This window comes from Sminthopsis crassicaudata, chromosome 2 (assembly GCF_048593235.1).
Source record: "Sminthopsis crassicaudata isolate SCR6 chromosome 2, ASM4859323v1, whole genome shotgun sequence".
In the NCBI taxonomy this organism is placed as follows: Eukaryota; Metazoa; Chordata; class Mammalia; order Dasyuromorphia; family Dasyuridae; genus Sminthopsis; species Sminthopsis crassicaudata.
In genome coordinates, this window is record NC_133618.1 from 475,395,090 (window position 1) to 475,422,714 (window position 27,625).

A 27,625-nucleotide genomic window follows, 5' to 3' on the forward strand; every position below is an offset into this window, starting at 1 on the left:
CGAGGCTGGCACTGGGGCTGGGTTTGTTGTCTGGACTCCCACCCAGTTGCTACAGACACTTTTGCTGTTGACCTTCCAAATCCTTTTTGGTGTCTCTGAGCTGAGAGGTCTGGAAGCTGCTGATTCACAGATCCCCAGAATTGTTCCTGCTTTACTGGCATGGGGCAGAAGCTATGGCTAGGGCTGCATACTGGACTCCCACTCTAGGACCTTTTTTTTTTTTGCTGCCCTTCTAAGTTGCCTTTAGCTGAAAAATGTTCTACTCCATCTTTCAGTGTTCTGATGTTCTAAAATTTGTTTTCAAATTATTCAAAGATTTTGGAGCAGTTTGGGGAAGAGGATGGGCAATTCCTGCCTTCCTTCTGCCACCTGGGCTCCATCTCTGTTATCTTTTCCTTGATACTTGTCAGGGAAAATAGTATTCATCCTGGTCCCAAATATGTTGTTCAGCAGTCATTCAATATTTGAGGTGTAGTGGATAAATATAACTATAAAACAATGGGTATGGTGGGGGTGGAGGCCTTTGGTTGATCACACTCTCCTCTGGGATCAAAAGGCTGGGATTCCTCCCACTTTGGAGAATACCAAGATGAGCATAATTAGGGATTGTCAAAATTTTGTTTTTACAACAGATGGGATTAAATAACACATAATGAACTAGGTCAACAGAGTTGTGCAACTTCCACTCTGATCAGAAACATGTAGTCAAGGAGAAGGCAGATATCAATAAGGGGATATTGAGTTGAGCAGTGTTAATGCATACATTTGTTTGTTACAAGGTTGAGATTGAGAAAATTGAATCCAGAGCTGGAAGTGTTTGCCTAGGCCAATAGTTCTCCAAGTATGATCTGGGAACCCCTGGGGTGCTCAAATCTTTGGGAAGTCAAAACTATTTTCATTACGAGAGAAATTCAAATGGCAAATATTGATAAAATCTGGATAAGTTTTAAGAGCAAAGGGGTCCTGAGTGCAAAATGTTTGATAACTACTGAGCTAGGACAGTACTGAGGGATGAACTAGAAGTTATGATAAACCTTAAAAGTTTTGGGATTGAGGCATCAGATATTTGAATGTTAGGTTCCAGCTGGACAAAAATATTGAGCTTTTAATCATGGAAACAGAACACCTGTGACAGAGCATATTTCAACTTTTCTTGTATATTGAGGTAGATGAGCTGATTATAGGACTTCACTTTGGATATCTAGAAAGCTAAAGTGTTTGAAGAAACATAGTTCTTAGGAGTTACAGGAAAGAATAATTTAAGTTTGTGATAATTCATTGAGAAAGGTGGAGAATGAGTTCTAGTAGGTAACTACCATAAGGAACTGGATTGTGTACTTTGAACGTGAGGTTACTAAATGATGGTTATACAGGAAAAATCTTAAGTATGAAAAACATTTGTGGGGCAACAGGTAGGAAAGTTCTTTTGCAAAGTGAAAAAGTAGGAAGTCAACTATTTTTAGAAGAAAAATTCTAAAATTATTTCATTTGAAAAGCTCAAATGATTTTTTTGTCAGGTGAGTTCATAACGGAATTTAATATAGTTAACAGAGAACGGTGATGAGCCTCTGACCATTTACTCTTTGTAGTGATCCCAAATTAACTTTTCCAAGTGAAGATCAATCCAATAAAGACATGCATTTTTTAACAAAAAGTTTATTACCAAAATACAATATTAAAGTCAATACAAGACAAACTCCTGTAAAGCAAAATAAATTATTCTAACATAGTACAGTATCAGAAGGTAGTAAAGGAAGCATTGTTGAATTTGCTTCATTGTTCTGGTTCCATCATGAACACAATCCTAGAATTTTAGGCTTTAAGGCATGCAGCTTAATGTGCTGGATAATTTTATAAAATGCAGATCATCCTATTTTAATAAGATACAGTGTTAAAATTAACTGTAGTCTTTACATGTCAGTTTTCTAAAGATTTTAATGCTTTGGCTATAAAAGCAGTGCCATAGTGTTACACAATGCTTATTTCTTAAAAAAATACATATATCCATGAATATTAAACTCAAATTTCTATTAAATATATTTTACATAACATTACTTTGAGCACCTGCTGTACATTTTTAAGGATTAATGATTAAATAAGTGCTTGTGAAAATTGAAAAATCTATGAATCTTCAGATAGGCATTTGCTCTTCCTTGTCAATCCAAGTACATAGTAGGATGATGAAATGTAAACATAGGGACCCACCTTTTTTGCTTCACTAATACAGACAATTCAAGTGATTTTGGAATGATTTTTCTTCTATCTCAAACTGAATTAAAGTATTTAGAACAAAGGTTACAGTGAGTGTCATTAAATTAAACTGGCTGGCCAGAGAACTGAAAATGTAAGGTTCAAGTATAGTGCAGTAAAAAAAATTTCTGGTTGTTAATGTGCCATAGCACAAATCACAAAAGGGACTCTGGACTATCAAGAGACATAACACTGTTGTTTATAGGATTATCACCTCTCACTCAAGGAACTTCTTTCAAAAGTTGCTTTTAGGATTCTGGAAATCTGAAGTGTGTAGAGTTATCAACATAGTTTTGTATGACAACTTTGTACTACTGAAATCACTAATCTCTTCCTTTGTAATAAAAGGAGTTTCCACTTGTTATTTTGATGTCTAATGCTACTGAAATTAGTCTTGATGTTTGAATATCTAGAATGCTTTTTTGTTTTTTTAAAGCATTCAATTACTTGTGTTGACAGTTAACCTCAGTTATAATCACAGAATTATGGAAAGTAAAATACTATGGAATCAAACTATGAGTCTTCTATTACTTGTGATAATTTAAAAATTCATGATCTCATGTGGAAAATGTAAGGAACAATTAATGGAACTGGTTTGAGGGCACTAAAAAAAGCAAATTAAAAAAAATATACATTTTTTCCCCATGGGGAATTTTCCCTTCCAAAATAATTATATTAAAATGTGAACTATGAAAATGCATTTCTATGTTGCATATTTAATGTGGGAATTCCTTAAAGTTGTCCTACACTTAAAAAAAAATCTTAAAAACTCTATATTCTCTAAATTAAATGACTGGAAATAAAAATGTCTGGCCCACAATATCAGTGCTGACCATTGTGATGACAATGGTATCATTTAAAATATTTGTTTCTAATTCAAAATTAATTAGGTTGCATTTTGATTCTAAAAAGATGACACTAAGAAATGTAAAATTCTTGTTACTCCATACACATTGGATTCAGTGATATATTACATACAAATGTTTTGCAATTTAAAAAAAATCTCAAATGGACTTAAAAATCAATAAAAGGGTAAAAGGTAATTTTAATTAATGAACTATGACATTGCTGTAAACATCTTAATTTTATTTAATATACTTATGCATGTGTATTCTAAGTCATTGTCAAATTATAATGTAAAAAATACACATCAGACAGTGCTGTAACTCAAAGTATTCCAAATAAGGACACCTTAAAAATTTAATTCCATTTTGTAGACTTTGAAGCTTATTCTGCTACCTCAAGTAAGAAATGTGTATGCAACACCCCCAACAAATTCTAAGTTGCCCAGCAGCATCACAGTCTTTGATCAGGAAGATATTAGAAAACAAATGCAGAAATAGCACCATGAACATGGTGCACTGGGCGTACACCAACCTTTCTGTAGTTACAGCTTATTTCTGTAACAGAAATTATGCATAAATACTTGATAATAAATACAAAAGAAACATTGTTCTTGCTATCACTCTTTGAAATACATTATAATAAAGTTTCTTAGACCAAACTTGTATGTTGTGAAAAAATAGAAGGGAGAATTGCACCTATGTGATAGCAGGTTTGAAGGCAATTGCCTTTAAAAAAATGCTCTTCATATCTCTCCCTCATAGAACATTAAACTTCTATATTTCTTTTTTAGGTAAAACATGTCCTTGAAGACTATTAAACCCTGTTTATTTAAACTTCTATAAGTGATTTGGATTTTTCAGGATATAGCACTTATGCTTATTATCCCACTTTTGTAGGTAAATATAAAACTATGGCATTCATAAACTTCACAAATAAAAAAAAAAAAAAAACAGAAACCCTCATTTTAAGTGCCATCAAATTTCTCCCTCTTTATCTTCTGAAATGATTTAAAGAGAAACTACTTGTCAAGGAAAAAACTATCACACTCTTTTTTTTAGAGGATAACAGCTGTCAGAAAAATGGTTTAGCAATCAACAAATGAAATTTTTCATATTTAAAGCTTTAATAAACTTCTATCTGGTAGCATGCCTGCTTTTACTTGGGAGGTGGAGTTGAATGGTCTTCCCATTTATAAAATTACAATGCTCTGAATATCACTGAGCCTTTTAGTGGCAATATGAATACTGTACTTTTGTAATTATCATTTCCCTGAAACTGGATTTCTGATTTTTAGAGGGTGATTTCCTGTTATTTCTTTCTTATGCCTCCTTAAAGATGACACCATACACATAAATTATAATACTTTTAAAACGTCTACTTGCAAACTAAATTTAAATATAGAGGTTGCTAAGTTTTGTGTTCATAAACATAGGATTGGATACTATTTATGTCAATCCTGACTGGATGATTATTTTCTTTCAGTTCAGTATGGGATTCCAAATATTAACTCTAAAGATAATTAAGACTCTGAAAACACTCTATTGTCCCACTTGACCTTTTGCTTCCCTTCTGATCTTGCCCTTCTTTTTAGTAAATCTGAGAAGAGACCTAGTTTTTCTTAGGTAAAATTCTTCTTTATCCCAAAAGTTATTATGCCATCAGCTGGAAAAGATAGATAACCTTTGCCAAAAAAAAAAAAAAAAAAAAAAAAAGATATTTTTACTATAATCATTCCTGAAAACACTTTATATCAATTCCTTTTTCATGTCTACAATAGGTATTTGGAAATGCAAACATTTGGCACAAGATGGAGGAACACAGGATCAATATCAACTTTTGTTTTCTCATTTGTTCCCCCTGGGACTATTTATTCCTTATTAAGTACTTGCCATTTAGAGTTCTTTCTCTTATTGCAATAGGGATTTAGTTCACCAAAATCACACTTTCCATTTACAAGAATATTACTCAAGGAATTTCCTCTTTATCCAGTACCTCAATCGATATTAACAAAGACAGAGCTGCTGCCAAGAAAATTATTCCAATTAATTTGTGCTTAGAGTTGAGTTGTGGTCCTTATTTAGAATGATGTTTATAATTTCACCCTCATGCTCTTTCATATGATCTAAGAGATTTTCCTTGCTAGTAGATTCAAAACCACAAATGCAACAACAGAAGAGCAAAACACAGTATTCCATATTTGGAGGAACCTGTTTGGTATTCTTTTCTGAATTCTGTGAGGTATTATTCTTTGTGGGGCTAAGTTTTTTATTCTCATTGGGACCTATAACTTCACTGAGAGACTGATTAACTGTTTCCGAATATGATGCTAAATTTTCTGAAATCCCCACAACAGAATTAGTTTTCTCATCAATGCTGTCTGATAAAATCTTTCCAGGGGATTGTCCTTGAACCCTAAAAAACAAAAGCAAAAAATACATAAAATTTTAAATTTAAGATAACTGGCTGGGAGTAGATCTTTTGATTCAAACATGAGATAAAATGAGGGGAAGAGATAAGGTATATTGGGGGGTTAGGATCACATACCTGCCACTTTGTGAAATGGCATCATTGATAGCCTTATTTACTTGTTCATAATTATAATTTTGGTCACTTGCATGTTTCCACATATGGGATTTCAAAGAAGGAGGATGGCTACATACATATCCACACAGAGAACATCTAAAAGACAGGTTGAAGAAAAAAAAAAATCAGTGTTTTCAGTGCAATTTAAAGAAATAATACAGAACTTGAGTGTTACTTAAATTATTTAAAGTAGGTAATTTCCTACTATTTTAGCTAAAAAGAACTATATTTAATATTTCTAAAAAGCTACCTATTCAGAATCTTGATTGAGTCATTAATAAGATGAAACATCCTTCTGCCCCTAAACAAAGGAAAGAACTGCTCCTTAGAAAGTATTTCAATTAGATTTAAAATAGCCAAACACAACTATATCAGAAACAAAGCCTGTAGAAATTTGGAAAAATTTTATTTTATAAAATTTAACAATATAATACTCTACACTAGCAGTCCCCAAATGTTTTAATCTCAGGACCTCTTTATGCTCTTAAAAATTAGGGAGGATTTCAAAGAATTTTTATTTATGAGGTTATGGCTACCAACATATGCTATATTACAAAATAAAACTGATAAAAAATTTAAAACAGGAATTTAAAATGACAAATTCATTACATGCTAACAATATTTTTAAAAATTAAAATAACTATTAAAACAACTTCATATTCATGAAAATCTCTTTCATGTATGGTTTCATTAAAGAAAACAGGATTCTTTTATCTGCTTCTGCATCAATCTGCTTCAATGTGTTTTTGTTGAAGTATGTGAAGAAAATACAGCCTTATACAAATATGTTATAAGTGGAGGGAGAAGGGGTATTTAAATAAGTAATATCTTAGTATTATGAAAATGATTTTAAACTTGTGGACTCTCTGAAAGAATCCTGGTGATACTCAGTGGTCTTAAGAATTGCTGTTCTAAAGCTTTTTTAAAAAATTCATCTATTCTCTCGTTAGTGTTGCACAAGTCCATAAACCTTGAATTTACCAATAAATATTTGAGAAAGCTACTTTAATAATACATTCTATTCAATATTTAATACAAAAAAAATCTGTTTACTAATTAGTACTCATCCCTAAGTAACAATAAAAATTGTCAGTAATACTGACATAAAAAATAAATGTATGCAAAACAAGAAAATGAGCCAGGGGCAGAACTTGTTTTCTTTTCAGTATTTACAACAGCATGCTAAAATATAAGATGGCATGGTTTTAACATTCAGTAATAGATACTTACTTTAGGAAACTTTAAGTGATCTATAGCACTAGTAAAGCTAAAATGTTTCTAGTATCTAAGAAATATTATCCCGTAACTGTTTTCTTAAAAATTATTTATTTCTATATCAACTACTTGCCAAAGCTTTAATAAGAATGTAAAATGCATAAAACTATTTTTCTGAATTCTTGGTCACTCAAACTTATCTTTGGCTCATGAACCTGTGTTCATCTTTTGTTAGTTGTGCAGACAATTTCATTTTTAGATATAGTATTATTCAGACAGACATCCTAGTCAGTAAGTCTGCAGGCCAGTCTGCTGTATGAAACACACTTCATTGTATTATGGTTGTCTCACAGTAGTATATGTTGCCCAATTTAAATAAAAGGTGCATTGTAAAATGCCTTTTTTGCCACTAAAAACTATTTGACAATTATAAAGTGAAGGTGTCCTCTTTTCAGATACTTTTACTTGAAGTTCAGAATTTAAATTTAAATTATTTATCTGCTCATTCATTCAGCCAACTGTTACTAATTAAATATATACATATATATAATTCCTTATAGATGTAAATAGTATACAGTAGGAAAAAAATTAAAATCAATATAAACCTTAAAAATTAAAAAAAAATTATCTTAATGTTTAAATTTGGTCATCAGTCTTATTTAAAAAAGTAAAATGAGATACTAAGTTTAATCTTTATGGCCAGATATCTTAATTTCCTTATTTCTCTAGCTCCTGAACTTTCAAATTAAATTTTGAATTTGTTTATTACCCAGTCAACTAAGGCTGCATAATTTTTTTATCCTTATAATTCTTCTAATATTCAGAACTGCAATGGCCTTCCCACGGTTAAGTCCTCAAATGATTCTAGGATTCAATAGTCATTAAAAATTATACTGTTCCCATTACAAAGTTCCTACAACAATCTTGACACTATTGGATACTTTCTTTTACAGGAGTTATATTGAGAATCCACAGACCTCATCACTCTATGCCAACACTAATATGTCAGTACAAAAACAGGGTTCAGATAGAGAGAGAACACAAGTATTACCTACTTCCTTTGGGCCAAATGAAGAACTTGGGAAACAAATTTAAGGAAAAGGAAAGACAATCCCTACCACCAAGGAGCTTATTGTGGTGGTGGTAGGGTTAGGTGGAATAGACAAATTTCTTCCAAAGTGATTATTTGCAAAATCAATAAATTGTGTTCGAAATCCTTAATTTTCACTAAAATTTTTTTACCTTGCTCTAATGAGATCAATTAACAATTTAAAGAATGTTAAAGCTAAAATTTAGTTTAAATTATTCTAATTCTAAGAAATTCAAAGGGGGGGGATAACAGTGGGATAGAAGTTGACTTAGCATCTATTACATTCTTATAAACAACTTGTAAAGATAAAGACTTTTCTTTACTGTCCCCACATTACACTCACCCTCCTGACGGAGAAATTACTTAGCTGTGTGGATAGGGCTAGTTTTTACAATAAACATTCTTTAACGCACAGAAGTTCCTTAATTTCTTTAAGGGTAGTAGAAACAAAGATAAATATTCCTGGCATTAATAAGTAAACTATACTGTTCTGTAAAAGTCCTTATCATACCATTTAGAGAAATAGGTAATTTTGAAAGCACACTGAGTCTTAGGATACAAAGGCTCCTAAAGTTTAAGCATAGATACAAATTGCTAAAGTTAATAATTTACCAATTATGGGTTTTAATTTTTTAGACAAAAAGTAATAATGGTGTAGCTACTTTCTTTTAAAGTGAAAAGTTTAGATGCAAATCTCCCTAAATCCATTCACTATTCCCTCTTTTAGCCACTGGGGCAAATTACCTTTAGTTAAAGTGCCAATTGAAAGGAAACCTAATCCTATATGGAAAGAATGAAAGACAATGGGGAACTACTAGAACAGTCCAAGTCCAAGTCTGTCAAGTTATTTCCCATTTTCACATTAACTAACAACAGGCCTTAGTAATCTCAATTTCTCTGTAAAGTCACTGTGAATAGGGATTATTTCATTCTTTGTACTGTTATCTGCCCATAAAAATGAAAAATTGTGCACAACCTATCAAACATTAAAAAAAAAAAATTCCAACACTGCTTATTTTAAATGAAGGAATGGATTCCAAAATTCAAAAGAATGATATCTCTCTCATGTTAAATAGTTGACATTTTATGTTCTCTCAGGAGTTCTACTTTTTTCCATTAAAAACAAATCTTCCAAACATTGAAGGATATGGATAATGATTCTAACCTGAAATCCAGAAATTAAACTTTTTTGGAGCATGGTGTGGGGCAGAAGAACTAATTTAGATTCACATGGTAAAAAGGATATAATTTCAATAGATGGAAAACTGCTCAAAGTGGGAAAAAAAGTGAAGAAACAATAAATGGCAATATTATGAATGAGGCTAGTAAATCAATAAAAAAGAATCTCTCTTACAGGCAGGAACCTAATTTGCAGCTTTTATTCTTTAATGTGTGAATTCGTGCTTTCTTCATTGTGACATAATATAAAAATCTTTTTCTACTCTTAAGAGGCACATGAAAAATGATAAGCCCTCTTTCTCAAGAATCAGTTAATTAACCATTTATTACTCTCTTACTATGTGAATGGTGCTAAGAATTAGGACACAAAGACAAAACTCAAACAATCTTTGCTCTCAGAGTTTACATTCTACAAGTGGAGACACAACTACTTTTTGAAATGAATTGAGATTTCAAAGAGGATTCTGGGACCAAAAAGAACACCTTAAAAACACCTACAGTGTTTAAGTCACTTAATCCCAACTGCCTCAGCAAAAATAAACCAATAACAAAACAACCTACAATTCTCATAATAACTATTCAATTGCAAAGTGCTGACAATTAAATTTGCTTCAGGCAAATCAAACAAGTTTAAAAACAAAATATTTAAATGAAAAAACAATTAAGGCAATTGAGCATATTACAATATATTAAGTACTTTTAGGATAAGTTATTCTTAGAAGTACTTTCTCCACATTCATAGGATTTATTATATTCTTGGAAAGTGACACAAATATTGCACTTGAGTATAGATAATAAGACTTTTCAAATCCCCTCTCAAAAGAAACAAACCAATAGAATTAGACAAATATATACAACAACCTTGTACTGAATACACACTTTTTTGATGAAATCACTATTGCTCTTGTATATTATGGCTCTATCACATCTGGATAAACTGAAGTGTCTTTAAATCCTTCTCTATAAAATTCCAGCATCTTTACTATAAATAGTAAATAATAATTTTTAAAACACTAAATTTTAAGGCTTAGCTTTTAGAAATTCATGTTAAAAGCAGTGTCTGTGACCAATAGAATACCCTTTAGGTGTGATATTACAAATTTGATAACCTTGCTTACCAAAAACTGACTTGCTTTAATTAAGTCTGCAGTCAATTCTTTTAAAGAAAGGCCAAAAGTTTTCTGACTTAAGCATAATTTCTATTTTGACTCAAATTTGGGTGATTGAATCAGAATAAGTTAATGAAATGGAATCAAATGAAAACTGATTAGATTTTACACAAATAATTACTATATATATGAAATGAGATGAATTAAAATTAAATCAAAGAAAACGTATTGTTTTAAGACACATATTTAAAGTTTACATTCCCCAAGACAGCCTACTAAACATCTTTGGGAGCTTCTTTTATTATAATAACTTTCTCAAATGGATTTCACATCATTAATAAAAAGGTGAGAAAAGTGTCATGAGATTAAAGGTGGAAATACAGACGTCCGCAGTGCAGTGAGTGTATGCTTGTGCACTTCTGCTTAATTTTACAACTGATTCTTTTTTTACTGGCATTATATAAAATATTATCACATGCACTGAAAATTAGGATCACTCACACTTACCTGTATGGCTTATCAGAGCTATGGATTCGCCTGTGATTCCGGACACCAACATAGGTTGTACTTGTATAATCACATACATCACATTTATATAGCCTCTGGATTGAAGATCTATTACCTAGAGTATTTCAGACATTTATAAGCATTAATTTTTTTAGGGGGGGGGGAAACCCACAAATTATAACATTTGATTTCTACTATGATAGTAAAAATGTATTTTTCTACTCCTCTCCTCTATACTATTTTGCTTGGTGATCTCATAAGCTCATATAGATTCAATTAACATCTCCACACAATTCCCAGATTGCAGCCTAATCTCTCTGGAGCTTCAGGCTTCTATCAACAATCACCTTTTGGATATCTTGAATTGGGTATCCCATAAGCATTTCAAACTCAATATGCCCCAAATGGAAGTAGCTATCTTCCCCCCAAATGCTTTCTTCCCAATTTACGGGTTAGTGTCATGCATGGGTACTACTATCCTTCCAAGTCATTCAAACCTGAAATTTTGATGTCATCCTCGACTCCTTACATGCTGTTAAAATCTTGTAGTTTTTCCCTTCACTACCTATCTCACACATGCAGGCTTCTGTTCACTAACACTTCTGCCTCCCTCATTATCTCAAGCCTGAGAACTGAAGTACTTCCCAATTGGTTGTCCTGCTTCAAGTCTCTCCTCACTCTATCTCACTGTCCACTCAAACTGCCAAAATGATTTTCCAAATGTGCAAGTGTAACATCACATCTCAACTCTCGTTCAATAGTGATTCCACATTTAGCATTTAAAATTCTTTATAACTTAGGTTCCTTTTCTGCCCTTCCAGCCTTTTTAATCTTCACTCTCTCCTCTGCTTTCCATGAGTTAGCTATATTGGCCTACTTGAAACTCCTCAAACACATCATCCAATCTCGTCTCCCTATCTTTGCTCTGATTGCCCACTAGCCTTTCATTTCCCAGGTTTCCTTCAAGGTTTAGTTCAAATCTAGACTTCCGCATGATCTTGTCCCTGGTCTTCCATATTATTATTACGTTCTCTCTGATATTATCTCCCATTTGCCATATATATATATATATATATATATATATATATATATATATATATATATATATATATCTTGACTGTTACTTACAATAGACTGTGAACTCTTTTTATATATATATATATATATATCTTGACTGTTACTTACAATAGACTGTGAACTCTTTGAAGGCAGGGACCAGGTTTTTTGGTTTTCTGTATATACATGACACTTAGTACAGTGCCTGGCACATAGTATTTAATAACTATTTATTGACTGAATCTATGAATATTTATATATATTAATATTTAATGTTTATATTTATATTTATAAATATATATTAATATTAATGTTTAACTCTATACTCTTTGTTAGATTCAATTTTAGAATGAATATTCAAACAAATTCCAAAAGTCAGGTTACCTATGCCAATCTTGTTCTCAAAGAATCAGTGAACAAAAGCTGAAAAATAATTTTCCCAACTTCAGCAGTTACACAAAATTTTCTATGTCTGTGTGTTTAATTCAATTTAATTCAATTCTGTCATAAGGACCATGGGACACCTTCTAAAGTTTTACAGAGAAACACTACTGTTAAGAAACTCAAAGAGCGAGCATGAAGGAAGTTTGCTTTAGGCAAGCTAAAATTCAAGTCTTATAGCATCATGAAGGGTGTCTTCAAAGGATTTGTGACAAATTCTGTGTGAAAAGTTTAAAAGATCTTCTTTTCTCCTTTGTGAAATTATATAAAGCGGTGTAAAACCCATGGATTTCTTTTGTACAGAATATATTTTCCTAATTTAATATAAGATTTTATTCTATACATTTATTAATGGATATAAAGAAACTTCATAAATTGCAAAATAAATTTGAGTTTGGTAATTTTAATGGATAACATAGATAAAAATCATAAAAAATTTATCATTAGTAAAGTTCATTCACTTGGCAGATAGCTGAGTGCCTGACTATTTAAAATTAGAATTTGCCAATGCTCAAGGGTCTTTATCCCTCTCCCCCAAGAAAAAGAAAAAGAAAAAAAAAAAAGATTTGAACCCAGTTGAATAACTTGGGCTCATTTTAGTTCCCTACACATAGGACAAAGTTTTCCCAACACAATTAGCATTTCTTTTGGCAACTCCAACACAGAGAACAGACTGTACAGAGAAGACTTGAGTGTTTCGATTCCAGGACCAATCTGAGCACTAATTCACAGTGTTAAGGCAAAGCAGAGAAAGGTACACTATTGTGTAACATTTAGGGAAAAAAAGATTTAGAGAAAAGAATACTGTATGATTTACAAAAATAAAATAATACAAAAGAAAGCCCACGCTGAAATTTCAAAGGAACAACTACAAGTTAAAATTAAGCCTTCAAAATCTGAAATTTTCTTTTACTAATAATTACTACTAATCTCAGCAGAATGTCCTGATAAAATCCTATAACATTAATATATGCACTAATCATAATTATAGTCTATTTACATATGCTCTTAATTGGTAGGTTAAAAACTTGGATGTGGTTAAGAATAGCATTGTTCCAAACTCAGTAAAGGGGAAAAATATGACTGATGATCTTCCTATAAAAAATGCTATAGAGATATGACAATAAAATGACACCCTATAAGGAAAAAAAAGTTACCATAGCAAAGAATAAGAAATACTATGCCTTTTCAAATAATTGTTTCCAATGAAAATAACTGAGCCAAATTTTGTCATTTTCTTGCTCTTCTGCCACAAAGTCTTGCACTTTTAGAATGAAGGCATGATGCACATTGTATTGGTTGGGTAATATCCAGATTATAAGGACAGGAGATGGATTTTAAATTTTATTAATATTGGAGAACTGCCACATGAGTAAACTCCCTCTACCAACATAGGCTGATAGCTTCTCAGCAACTTAAGAGTCATAAAAGACTGCCTAAAACATTAATAAGTGCTTGTCCAGCAGTAGTATACCCAGAATATTTTGATCAAGGTTATTTCTGTCCAGTATTTGTGCTTTGAACAAAGAGTAACTATAGTCATCAAAAAAAAAAAAAAAAAAAAAAGCAACCAAAAAAAACCCTTCCTTTTACTTATGTGGCTACTACAGGATTATTTCAGCACCTATGTACAGGCAACATTTTCTACCTACAACCCTCTGTGTTTTGGGCAGAATAGCACCAATTATAATTATTTTGTCATATCAGGCAGCAAATTCATGTACAGAGAAATGTACACATTATCTCCTCAAATTTCATGAAAATGAAATTCACAAAAATTTTTATTATTAAAAATACATACATATATATTTATATACTCATACTATATATGTAGCGTATACATACACATATACTTATATGAGAATGTTAGTCAACTGATTCACTACAAAACAGTTTTGTGAAAAAAACAAATTAAATGAACTGAATAGGAAAATGGTTGAGTGCTGTCAAATGCAAAATTATTATTAAGCAAAACAAAACACAACAAGCATGTTCAACTTGAAAGAGACATGGGATATGGTAGAAGTTTCCAAAATAACAAAATAGAAGGTTAGAAACACTTAATGAGACACTGAGTTTGCATTTGTGTTTTACCTTTTCAATATGTTTTTTGGAAACTATAACATCCTAAGTTTAGTTTTGATAACAGGCGGTACAGTAGTGTAGTAGCCTACTTTATTCTTTCATTAGTCATTTAGAGCCCAAGCATACCCAATGGTGTAATGTTTGTTTTAAGGGGATGTGCAAACATGATGAATTAAAGCAAGATGAGGCATTTAAGGCCATTTCATAAACAAGAAACAGAACTGTTTTATCTCAGACATCTATCGCAGAAACAGATGCTCTATCATAAACTCTTTTGTTTTGGTTTGGTTTTATAGGGATGACATCTGTTTGACAAGAGGATTTTGGTGCTACACCAGTGTCACAATTTGAGTCTAAAATGTTTTTGAAACAACTATTATGCATTCTAGGGTATAATTTAATGGAACATTATTGTAGCACATTTTACTTGGAAGTAGTGTTTTTTAACTTCAATTCTTAGGAAGTTAAAAAAAGTGGAGTTTGCCCTAATATGTTTTATCTCACATAAACCCTATCTACCATGCTGCTAGAGACATTAGAGTATATCAATTAAAATGATCTGATGAGAAGCAGCCCTGCTTATTAGAGTTTATTCTAATGTTCTTGGGTATGGTGCCTGCTTTTTATGGAATTCTAATTAGGTTTTTTACTTCTAACATAGGATATTAGCAAAAAACACAGCCCATTAGTAACTATTACAATACAGCTAGAAATTTCTAACTTGATCTTTTACAAACAATACATATGAAACCTGGCAGTTGTACTAGGGTTTATAGTTTGAGGTGTGGGACCACCATCTGCAATGTAATCTTCTCAACAGGGACACTTGGCATCATGCTGACAAAAAAAAAAAAGGTATAGAAAAAACTTCAGGCTTCCTATTTCTGAATTTACAATGCTGAATGTAATGCATAAGGAAAGTGTCTTATATAGAAAGGAGGTATTTTGAATGAGTTTTGTAAACAGGATCTAAATTGAGAATAAGTATACACTCAATGACAATGCACTGATTATTCTAGCATTTCTACAACCTACCTACATGTAAGAATCTATTTGGACTTCCTTACGGTCAACGGCCAGAGGCTGAAGGCTGGTGAAACTTCCCTAATGGTTCATTTTTCTTTACTTATCAGTAAAAGATTTAACTTTGTGTGCAACACATGGGGAGAAAAAGAGGGTTAAACAGTACCTTCCCGAACACATTTTCCTTCAGCTGCCTCATTTGAAACTATTGATTCATTTGGATTTACTTTTGACAAGTTATCTGGAACATTATGTCGCTCTCTTTCATGGTTCCTCAGCTGGCTCTGGAAAGTTGAGGGAAGTATGTTATTTAAAAAAAAAATAAAAAAATCACACACACACACACAAATACATATTGAAAAACAAAGCATTTGAACTATTTCAACCAAATAACCTTATAAAATACAACCACAGACAATGAGATTTAGGGAAATAAAACTGAAGAGACCACTAAAAAAGCGCACTATTTTCTTTTTTAAAGAACACTATAGGGACAGCTAGTTGGTATAGTAATAGAGCACTGGCCCTGAATTCAGGAAGACCTAAGTTCAAATTCAGCCTCAAAATGACCTTGAGCAAATCACTTAATCTCATTTGCCTTAAAAACCACTACCATTATTTCTTTTGTGCATGTATACAGTGAATTACAAAGATATATATATATATATATACATACATACATACATACATATATATATAAAAAATCAGATATAAAATTATTGGTAGATTTTTCACAAGGAAGAAATCCCTCCAGTTTCTATATTGCTACTTTCTAAATAAGCATAATGCTATAACAATTTGTGATTGTACCTAACTTTTTTCCTTTGGTATTTTTAGAGATTCCTATTAAGAGTACCTTTCTCTATCAAGGCAGATCACAACCCTTCTATATTTTCAATAAGCTGCCCTGGCTGAAATCCCAAGAGCCAATCTTCTGGTGATGACCTAGCACCTTGGTTAGCCCTAGGCTGACAGACATGCAATCTGTCAATAACCCTTTTGAATTCTTCCTTCCTTGCTGGGTGGATTATACTCTGCTGGCACCGGTTTTCATGTCCTCAGGAGACATTCAAGAAAGATTTAAGTAGATAGGTTTTTTTCCCCTTCAATTTTTGAAAGATAAGGTATCAATAAACAAAAGAAATGAAGTGCAGATACATTGATTTTATTTAATTTTAATAAATTAATTTATTAAATAAATTTAATTTTAATAAATTAATTTATTTAATTAGTTTTTGCAATTGGTTCCAAACAATGCTTTATCCCAAGTCATAGAGATGATATCACACTTGAAATTCAAATCTAGCTCCCAGGTTCCAAACTAACTTTTTTAGAAACTCTCAATCCACACCCTTCCCTGACTCCATAATGGTTAGTAAGTTAAACTCAAGCAAGAGGCTGATAAATAGCCATTAGATCTCTAAGCTCTAACTTGACAGAGTAAATAAAATTTGCTCATTTAGGAATATTAGTTCAAATTCATTGGTAAACTGACAATAATTCTACTTCAATACCAGTTGACAACGCAATGAATTTTTAAATGTCCTTCCCCTCCTACCCCAAATCCTCTTCCTAAAGAGAGATTAGCCTAACAGGAGAAATTACAAGTGCTTTTTAACAATCATATATTAGGTGAAGTACCTTATAGACAGTAAGCATTCCACAAATGTTTGCTTAATTAAATTAGTGATTTTGAAAAACTCCAATTTTAGGGTTAGGAAAACTAGAGAACAGAGAGTTTATGTATTCTGCTCATATTCATGCTGGAGTATTTGTAACAATATTTAATTAATTACTAGTTCCTAGCCTTTTGAATGGCTGTTAAGGTTCCCAGGAATCCATTATTAGTTGATCACCAATGCCTTGCTTTATGACATGCACTTGGACAATGCAGAAAGTTTTGTCTTTTATCAAAATAAGCAATATGTAAAAGCTGTCAAGAAAATAGTTTCTGAGAACACTGGACTAGCAATCAGACATTCTAGATTCTAGTCTCAGTCTTGCCACTAAAAATGATGTATCTTTGAATAAGGGTTTAATCTGTGTAAATTCATTTTCTTTTTTTATCTGTAAAATTAAAGGGACGGACTACAAGAACTCCGAGGTCCTTACCATTTCTACCTTTCTGATTTCATGAAGTGATTTCACTAGAAAAAATGTTTACCTTATAATGAAAAGACTCTTCACACTGTTTGCATTGGTACATCCTGGTTTTACAGTGATTGATCATGTGGCTCTCTAGATCCTTGCTGTTGTCAGCTATGTGCTCACAAATAGGACACTGGTAAGGCTGTCTCTGCCGGTGAACTCGCAAGTGCTGTTTAATGTAACCCTTGTTACCACTAGTATAGTGACATAACCGGCAACGGTATGGTCGATCAGCATTAGGGATAAATTCTACTAAGCTGCTTCCAGGCAAGCTCGTATCACCAGTAGGCTGACATTGTGCATTGTCCTGCAATTCTTTCAAAATGTCATCATCTGAAGCATTCTGGTCTGTCCTTTCCCTCAATTTTTCAATTACAGTGAGCAGAGACATACTGATACCCATTTTAACGGGAACTTCTGATAATTCCTGCTTGTCCTCTGTAATTTCTACCAATGCAGAATCACTTTGCTTAAAGCTAGTTAACACTTCTGAAGAATTAAGTGGAGACATCAATTTAGAATATGCTGCTATAGTATTTTCAACTTGTCTCTGCCCAGTATCTGGATCTAAAAGGTCTACATCCCCATAGTGGCCAAGACTGGCTCGTGTTAATTCTGCAGCCCTTATAGGCATTGTGACCAGAGCTTCTGCTGCTAAAGAGTGCAGCCTTAGAGACTCTGAATTTGTCCTTCTCCGGCCTGGAGGGGCATTCTCATCAGCAGCCAAAACTTTATTCGAAATTATCTCATTGTCTTTCTTCTCAGGATTGCTCCATCCTATGATCACCTCTTCAATTTCAACAGTGCTTTTATCAGTATGATAAACTTCATCTGTTTCTTCACGTACAATCTGGGTTTTTGTGGAAATCAGGTTTTTTTCCTCTTCCATGTCAGTATTCATCAGAAAAGGTTTTTGTAATACTGTTTCTTCAGCACTAGGCAAACGTTCCACTATTACATTAACATGACCTTTTTTATTTGGGCTGCAGTTAATGATTTTCTGTGCTGATGAAAGTAGGCTATCAGCCATCAGACTGTCCTCTGTATCAGACATCACCTCCAATATTTCTTCTCCACTTGGGTCAAGGGTAGCAGACTGTCTTAGGCTTTCACTCACTTCTCTATTTTGTTCAACAGATCTGCATGACAGCTGCTCTGAACTACAGATTTGCACCTGAACAGATTGCGCACTGTGAATACCCAGCTCTTCATTCTCTAAAGCAAGAACTACTGTTTCAACCCCTTGAGCTGTGGTAGCTGAGGAATCTGATAATCCAAGAGTCTCATTTTCCTCTTCAAAAATTGGATAGGAACAATCTACTTCCCCTGCATGCTTCCAAGCATGTGTTTTCAACATTCTCTGCTGACCACAAGTATAACTACAAATCAAGCATCGGTACATACCATATTGTTCACATGTATACCATTTTCTCCTTCCTATTTCTGCAACAGAAGAAGCTCGGATTGTTTGTATGTCATTATTGTCCAACTTCATTGTGAGATCCTCAACTGTTTTGAGATTCCCTTCTATTGTACCTTGAAGCAAGGGGTTAGAGAGGCCAGTGCACTGCTGAACTTTGGATTCAACAGGAGGTTTGGCATCACTTCCATGGTAATTTAAAATGTGAGCTTCAAGTTCTTCTTGGCTCTTAGATACAAAATGGCATTCAGAGCACATTAATATCACTTCATTTTGCTGACCATGCTGTTTGATATGCTCTTTTAACACAGACAAAGAAGAAGATAGGAACTTACAAAGACTGCACTGGTAACACATAGTCTTTCTATTATTCTCTGGAAAATAATCAGTGATATAATAATCTCCTTGCAACTCCTCAGTCTTTTTGCTGCCAGTAGCAGGTAGCTCAATTGTTTTGGCTGGAATCTCACAAAGGTCTTGTGTTTCAAGAGAGAGCACTGAAGCATTTGGATGAGAGCGTTTTTTCCCAATTAAAAGGCATCTCTGTGACTTTTCACTTTCTACAATCTTGCTCAATTTCTGGATAACATCAATAAGTGGATCGGTTTTATATTTTCTCTGTTCATCACCTATTTCCAATGATGGACTGATGACAGTTTCAGAAATCAATACAGCTTCTTGTTCACCAATACCAGGTACCAATACTGCAACACTGCTGGTATCTTCCATGATATCTAAGAGGTAATAATGTGCAACAGAATAAAACTTCAAATTACAAAAACAATTAGTTGTGTTTTAAATTTCTGTTATAAAATATTTAACAAAAGCAAGAGACCAGTATTGTTAAAACGTATTTGGATTTTATATTGCTCACATTTTAAATATCACATCATGTGTCTGGCTGCTACCCTACCTACTGTGTATAGTTTTAAATTTTATTAAGTCCTCTCAAAAATAAAAGTTTCTCTAGGCCTTTATCCTAAATTAGCTTTAACTTCTCCACATTTCCCTTTTCAATAATGTGATCACATAGGTTTTTCTGCTGTCTTTATCCCTCTATTCTTCAATGGGCCACGATCCCAGCTAAGTTTTCACTCACATTTTGTCCCATTCTCCTAGCTCTCAAAGAAGTCCTAACCTTCTGTCTCAAAAAATAAAACACTACCATAAAGGTAAGAATGTGGAATCCCTATGCTATCAGTACATCTGAGAGCACTTTGAAATAGCACTACAAATAGCCAGTACAGTATTGACAACAAATAGTTCTCAAACTACTCCGTAGTCATGTCACTTTGATTTTATTAAATAGAAAAATAAATTTCTAGCACAAATTTTTGTTAGTTTCCTTATGTTAAAATTCTTTCTGGAATTACATAAGCACAATAATATATTGTGTTATAAACTACTGTATTTTTACTATACAAATGAAACTAATGAAAACCAATGGGTCTAGTTCCTTCTTTTACTTCCTTTGAAATAACCCAAGGATAAACCACAAACACTGCTGTGGTTTGTTTCAGAGGTCTAACAGTTGAGTGGTAAATTGTTGAATGGGTTTGTGTGAATATGCATGGATTTTGCTTTCTCTGATAGAGAAGATGAGGGGAAAAAAAGTATCATATCCTACTCATCCTACAAGTCTAAATATGTATGTGGGCATAAGTAGGAATTAACTGTGGTGTCTTACCTATACTTTACAATGTATTTTGGACAAAGTCATCACTTCACCAATGCAGAAATTCTTACATACTTGATTATTAAAAACAGACTAGAAAAAATTTCCTCAAAGTATTTCCCTTTCAAATATCTCAACTTAGCACAATTGAAATTACCCCCCACCAATTACCAAGTCATTCTTCATTCTAGCCAGTATATTTTGGTTTTGTTTTGTTTTTTAATTCATGAATATTAAATATCCAAGAATGGTTATATCAAAGCCAGGAATGGAAAACAAAAACAATCTTCCTTCCCCAAAAGCTGAAACATGATTTCCCTCCCTCCCACGCCATTCAAGTTTAGATAGTTCTATATATTGGTAGAGAGCTAAAGCTTTCTGCATGACTGCTGACATATACCAGAATTTTTGTACCACTTTAATCAAAATTTTCTCATACATCTATTATATTCTATTTAATATTATAGTACTCTATACATATGTTTAGAAGACTATTAAGTTCATTGCAGAGGCTGTTTTATCTATATATCCTCAGTGTCTAGCATAATACCTTACGCCTTAATGTCTGATGAACTGAGTTTAATAACTTATTTCCCACTATAATTTAAGCCTTCAAAGGCATAAATCATATTACTCATTTAGCCTTACTCATGTCTTACCTTGATTTCCATGAATCCAGTTACAAATCAAAAAATTGATTAGATAATAAGTTTAACATCTTGGAACTTGAAATTATAATGGATTAAAATGACAATATTTGAGAGAATAAATTGAAAATGAAATGTTATGAAGTTGAAAATGAAAAGTTATATCCCTCTAACTTGCAGACACACAAGTAAGAATTGGCTGAGCACACTACCCATACACAAGATTACAAAGATGACTCATCTTATTCTCCCTCTATTTGATGATATAACAGAAGGGAGTAAAAAGCAATATAAATTATTCCTGGTGAATGAATGTTCCTTTGTGTATTACAAAGGAAGCAAAAAGGCAAAGATGAAGAAATTCATCTTATGTCAAGAAAAAATTAATACAGAAAAATATGACAAAATGACTGGTTTTTAAATCTGCTGTATCTTAAGTAGAAATGGGAATTAGGAGTTTATGGAATTTTACAGCAATTGCTTTAGCTGTGAATATCAATCTTAAGGCTATATAAGATTTAGATATAGGAATGATATCAATGAAAATAGGCATAAAAATGCCAAGGATAACAAGAAACACCAGAATAACCAGTTTGGATTAACACAAAGTTTTTAAAAAGTAAATTCCTATTAAAAGTCACTGGGGGAAAAAGCATAAGACTGGATTTCTTTCTTTAACAATCAGTAAACTACAATAGTGGAAACTAATATCTACTCCCTATGGTAAACACTCTAATAGGCTGTATTGCCTAACTGATTTTGGAGTCTATACTTTGTAAGGCTACTCTGAATGTGTTTGTTAGTACTACAGCTTGTTAAGTACAAACACACAAATAAGAATATTTTTTAATGAAAATATGCTGGACAAGGAGCTTATATAAAAAGGGGTGAGGAGAAAAAGGAGAAAGAAAAAAGGAGTGATAGTACCTTAAGGTCTGCTTTTTTTAATTTTCCAAGTTGTGTTACTTCACTTGACTAATGTGGGTATATCTCAGAACTGAAGCTGTAGATCTTTACAAGTCCAGGGAAAGACAATAATATATCTGGAAAGATAAGGGAATAGAATAAGGACAGACATTCAATTCTGAGTTATGGCAAGAAATAGTAAATTTATACATGAAGACCTTCCTATATACAAGAAAACATATGATAAATCAGAAAAATTACATAGATTTGTAAATGTCAAATAATTTCAAAGGAAGATAAGATTACTTCTGGCTGAAGACAAAAGATTCCTAGAGAAGGCAAGGGATAAGATGACCTTTGAAGAATGAGTAGAATTTGATAAAAAAAGGAATGCAAAAAGCCAACTTAATGAACCAATATTTCTCAAGTACATAATTTCTATAACACTGTATTAGATCTTAAAAGGGATATAGATCAGTATACAACACAGTCTTGACACTTCAAAGAACTAATAATTAGTTTATAGCCAATAATAAAAGAAGCCACAAAGGCAGTTCACAAATATTGGAGTCCTAAAGAAGGATATTACTTTGGATTGAGCTGATATTTTCTGAGAGGAATAAAGATTTATGTTACAAAAAGACGACAGGACTTGAATATATAGAGTAAAGGTGCTGAACAATAATGGTGCCATGTGGGTAATCCTACAAAAGTGATAACTAAATATAATGTATTTGGAGAACAGTAAAGCTTCTAGTTTAGTTGGAGTATAAGATGGTTATATGGGAGGTACAATAGACAAGGGTATAAATGAAGTTTGTCAGAGTGAGAAGGGACTTAAATCTATGATGTAGCAAGGAGCAATGTATCTAACAGTTCTTAACACGAATGCTTTGTTTTTAGTAGCCACTCAAAATATATATTGAACAAATGCCTATGAAGATATAAACAAAATTTTTAATTAGAACACATGAAGTTGCTAAAAATGTGAATCTCAAAATAACCATATATACTATACAATTTTCCTCACCAAAATAGAGAACCAATCTATTCCAATTGTCTTAATTTTCTTATAATTTAGTATCTAGTTTATATTAGCATTTAATTAGTTTCTTTATAGAATTGCATAATGGCAACCACTAAAAAATAAAGGTGAACCATTTATGTGTTATTGGATGGTTAGATAAAGAGTGTAACTTTCCATATAGATGCACGAAGATACAATTTAATATAATAAAATCAATGCCTCTGAGTTCTTCAAAACTTCATAAGCAACATTTTCCCATAAAGCCACTTTTGATCCCAGAGCTGCTGGTACCCTCCCCAGCCCAACAACAACTTTTACCTTGAACTTATAGTTATCTCCCTTAATGGGAAATAAGCATCTTGGAAGTGGAGAAAATTTCATTTTATCTATTATCTCTAGTGCTTAGTACAATGCCTAGCACACTGTAGTTGCTGAATAAATATTTGATAGTTAATAATGTCAAAGGTGAAGACCATATATGGTTGATGGGTTGGTTATTAAATAGGTCAGATTTATTTGTAAGTTAATTGGTCACACTCATTTTTCTATTATTAACTATAATGATGTTTGAACTAGGGTAAGTTCATGCATTACACAACATAGAATTTTTTAGGGAGATCCCAGAATCAGTATTTTCTTAAGACTTCTGTAATCAAGGTCCAGTTCTAATTTAACTAACCAATAAGACCTCTCACAGTAAGACCACCATGGATGCTATCTCCTCGTGTCAGAATAATAAACATTTAATACAGATTCTTTAACTGAAAAAGAGTAAAAGAGCTGGATCTTTCAAATCAAATAAATGTTAAAACTAATAAAATTCCAAATATGAACTTTCTAAGATATATATATATATATATATATATATGAGAGAATTTAGCTCCAAACTATTCAGAGTTCAGGGAAATATTTACATAAAACAAAAAATCAAATTACGTGATATAAACTTATATCTTAATAATAACATAAATAGGCCAAGATTTTTAAAAGAGTGAATAAAAAAAAATAAATAAAGCAAAAACCAAAACCAACCAAAAAGCCTCAAAGCTTCTAGAAACCTCTTATCTACATGTAGAATTGAATACATACTCTTTACCTTATTTTATTGCTGTTTTTTTTATTTGACTGGCTGAACATATGATCTAAAAGATTTATAAAAAAGAAACTCACAAAATTTTCTGTGAATTTCAAAGGAAAAAAAATCCATCTAAAAGATGATGCCATGAATCTCACAACTTTTTTTTAACCTGTAAGTGACAAACAGGGAAATGTGGTAAGTTATTTTTATTAAATATCTGTTAAGTAGAGGTATTTGTTCTTCAATGCTATTGCTTCTGTTCTGACCCTTTACATTTTTAAAAAAAAGAAAGAAAAGAAAAAAATGAAAAACCTCTTTGATAGTAAGCAGAGAGAAAAAAAATTAGAATAGAACATTTGAATATTTTACCTAGTTAGCAACTACCTTCTCTTTTTCAGTCAACAATGCACAGAGGGGAAGTAAATTTTCTGAGATCTCAGAAGGTTAACATTAACCTTCACGAGAACTGGGGAAGTAAAGCCTTCTAGATAGATCTAGTTCTAAATCACTGATAGCATCTAGTAAAAAAGATAGTTAAGTACCAAAGATAAGTAGGGCTAGAGACTTAATTGGTAGATAAAACAATAGCTTGATAGCCAGGAAAAGGAAAGTCCCCTAGGGTGAAACAGAGAATCCAGTCTAGGAGCCAGCCAGATCTCCCCATTCATTCTCCCACACTAGCCCTAGGGCTGAGAAAGGCCCCAAAGCAAAGTGACTAGAGAAGGTCTGAGACTGAGAGGGAGACATTCCAGCAAGGGCACACAAGGATCCGGGCATTTCTGGCACTCTCAGAAGGAGTTAATCGGGCTAGTTCATCTCTTAGGTGCTTCTGGCTCCAGTTCTCAATAAAGCTATGAAACTTGGAGAAGCAAACCCCCGTGATTTTAATCATAGCTTTTCAAACACGGAGTCATTGATAAGAAATCAAACTTTGTTCATCACAGTAATTAAATAAAGTTATTAAATGGAAACTTAGGCAATTCCAGAGGGAGTTAGCAGCCGAATAGCAGAGCTAGGGCTGTAAAAAGACAGAAGAACGGAGCACAGAAGCACAAGATTAAGTGAAACAATGTGGGAGAGGTAGCTCTCTCCGAGGCTGGTAGAACGGCGGATTTCTCGGTAGCAGACACGCCGATGTCTCCTGGGCCTAGTTCCTGATGTTTGGGGCTTCCATTCTACCATCAGTAAAAACTAGGGGAGCCTCCCCTACAGTTTAACTGTGAGGGTCAAATGGTGAGTAACTCAATGATAACATCCAGAGTGGCAAAGGCGGCCTTGATTAGGGTACTTCAGCTGATATCTCCGAATTTGCTAAAAATGTTTTAAAACTATTACTTTGTAATCCTCCACGGGCTTCAGCAGACTCTCCAAGGGATCCCCGATAACAAATGTGTAAAGGGCACATGCCTCACTTCAAAACTCTGCTCTGGTGCTTTCTAGCGGCATCAACCTGGGCAACTGCCTTCCGCTCTCTAGGCCTCAGTTTCCCCCACCTGTAATATGGGATAATAAGAGAACTAGCGTGGTCGGAGAGGCTGCTCTGGAGTCAGGGAATATAGAACTCCTGCCCCCCAACACACACTGGCTGGGAGACAGTGGGCAAGTCCCTTAAACCTTTGCCAGCTCGGTGGGGTGCAGGTTTTCCACAGCGGGAAGAAGCAAACAGCCCCTCAAGGACCGAGATGATTACCGTTAGTTGCCCAGTAGGGCCGAAGCTTTGGAGTTTTCTGCAGCTGCTGGGATGCGGGGCGGAGCATCCACCTCGCCTCCCCGCAGCCCGCGCTCTTCCAGAAGCGGCGAGGGGCGCACTCGGCCGGCTGCACGCGGGTGGGAGTGGGGGGAAGGCGGCACACTGGGGGCCTTACGTGAAGGAGCGGCGGCACGCGAGTGGGGGGATGCAGGCAGGGGCGGCGGCGGCGGCACGCAGGAGGGAGCACGCGGACGGGGGGGAGGGGAAAGGGCGCAGCGCCGCAGGCTCGTGCCAGCGGGTCCCGGAGGCGGCGGCGCGGGGCCCGGACCCTGCGGGGCGCGCGGCGGAGGCACATCCGGAGGCCTGAAGCGTTGGAGGAGGGGAGGATGCAGGGCAGCTCCAGGCGGGCGCGAAAGAGCCAGGGCGGGACAGGGGGCCTGGGACGCCAGAAGCAGAGGACTGGAATGCCTGGAGCAAGTGGCTGGTAGTGTGGGAAAGTGGGTCGTGATACCTGCGGGCCCGGCGGCTTCGGCAGCGGCAGTTGCCCTTTCCCGGAGGGTCCCTGCGTTCCGTTCGCTCGAGAGATTCTCCCCCAAACACACACTCCTGTCCCTCCACGTCGCTTCTTCCTTTTTCTTTAAAAAAAAAAAAAAATTCAAAATAAAAAAAAAAATTTTTTTCCTTCCCCCCTACTACTTTCTCCCCCCTCCCCAACTTGAGCTTCAAAATGGCGGTGATGGAGACAAGATCACATGATCAGAGGAGCGAGTCAGGTGACCTCCTGAGGGTGTGCGCTTCGGGGTTCGGCGGGGGGAAGCGGCGAAGGAGGGATGTTGAGGAAAGAGATGGGCGGGGTCTGCGGGAGATCTGGGCGGGGATTCGGGGCACAATTTCCTTCGCTCCTCCTCCTTTTGGGGAGGCGTGGGAGTCCAATCCCAGGTTCGCTCTGCTAGTAACTGCCATCTTCTCCCATTTTTCTTCCTCCCCTGTTTCCCAAATCCGGGAGAAAGTCGATCTCGACTCTCCCTCTGACGTTTCCGGGCTATCTCAGGACCGGACAGCACTTTTTCTTTGAATTCTTCTCCGAGGCGATGCCCGCATAACCTCTCTTGGCAGTCCCAGAAGGGTCTCCTCTGGACCTATCTGAAGCAAGGCGCAGTAGCCCGTGGGTGAGCCCGGCCCCGAGCGTCATGATTTACATACAGCTGCGCATCTTGTGTATTTGTGCTTGTTTTCCGCCCCTTCCGAGATGGAGAGCCCTTCCCGAGAGACGAGAGCATCTTGGGTTCCTATTGTTTCCCCTGTGTTTCCCCCCATCTCCTTGGAGCGTAGAATTTAGATTTGAGAGGAGTTCGTGGGGACTATATCTGGAACCTGGTTTTAACAAATTCTGGCTCTTACTGCGTTTGTGACTTTGGAAAAAACAAAACAAAACAAAAAACAAAACAAACTGGCTACATTACCTTTCAAAATCTTAATTTCTTTTTTAAAAAGGATGAACTAAGTGGTCATAGGAGTTAAAACTGGAAGGAACTTTAGAGATTACATAGTTAAACTGGAAGGAACTTTAGAGATTACATTGTCTCACAGACTTTAAATGACTTTCCATACCATACAGATAACAGAGGAATGCAAATTCACATCCTAGTT

At 34.4% G+C, this 27,625-nt stretch overlaps 1 protein-coding gene across 2 annotated transcripts; it reads right to left on the reverse strand.

The window, feature by feature from the left end:
* Positions 1 to 1,636: 1,636 nt before the first annotated feature.
* ZNF507 (zinc finger protein 507) lies at positions 1,637 to 27,097 on the reverse strand. Of its 2 annotated transcripts, none has more exons than XM_074293249.1 (7): positions 26,487 to 27,097; positions 22,202 to 22,317; positions 17,549 to 19,686; positions 15,551 to 15,668; positions 10,780 to 10,894; positions 5,641 to 5,775; positions 1,637 to 5,508 (listed from the first exon to the last, which is right to left on the reverse strand). In XM_074293249.1, the coding sequence occupies exons 3-7, from the start codon at positions 19,679 to 19,681 to the stop codon at positions 5,139 to 5,141; spliced, it is 2,871 nt and encodes a 956-aa protein (XP_074149350.1). In that variant the 5' UTR covers positions 19,682 to 19,686; positions 22,202 to 22,317; positions 26,487 to 27,097; the 3' UTR covers positions 1,637 to 5,138. The 2 variants fall into 2 exon arrangements, with proteins under 2 accessions (XP_074149350.1, XP_074149351.1); XM_074293250.1 differs by lacking the exon at positions 26,487 to 27,097 and adding an exon at positions 25,976 to 26,094.
* Positions 27,098 to 27,625: the final 528 nt, after the last annotated feature.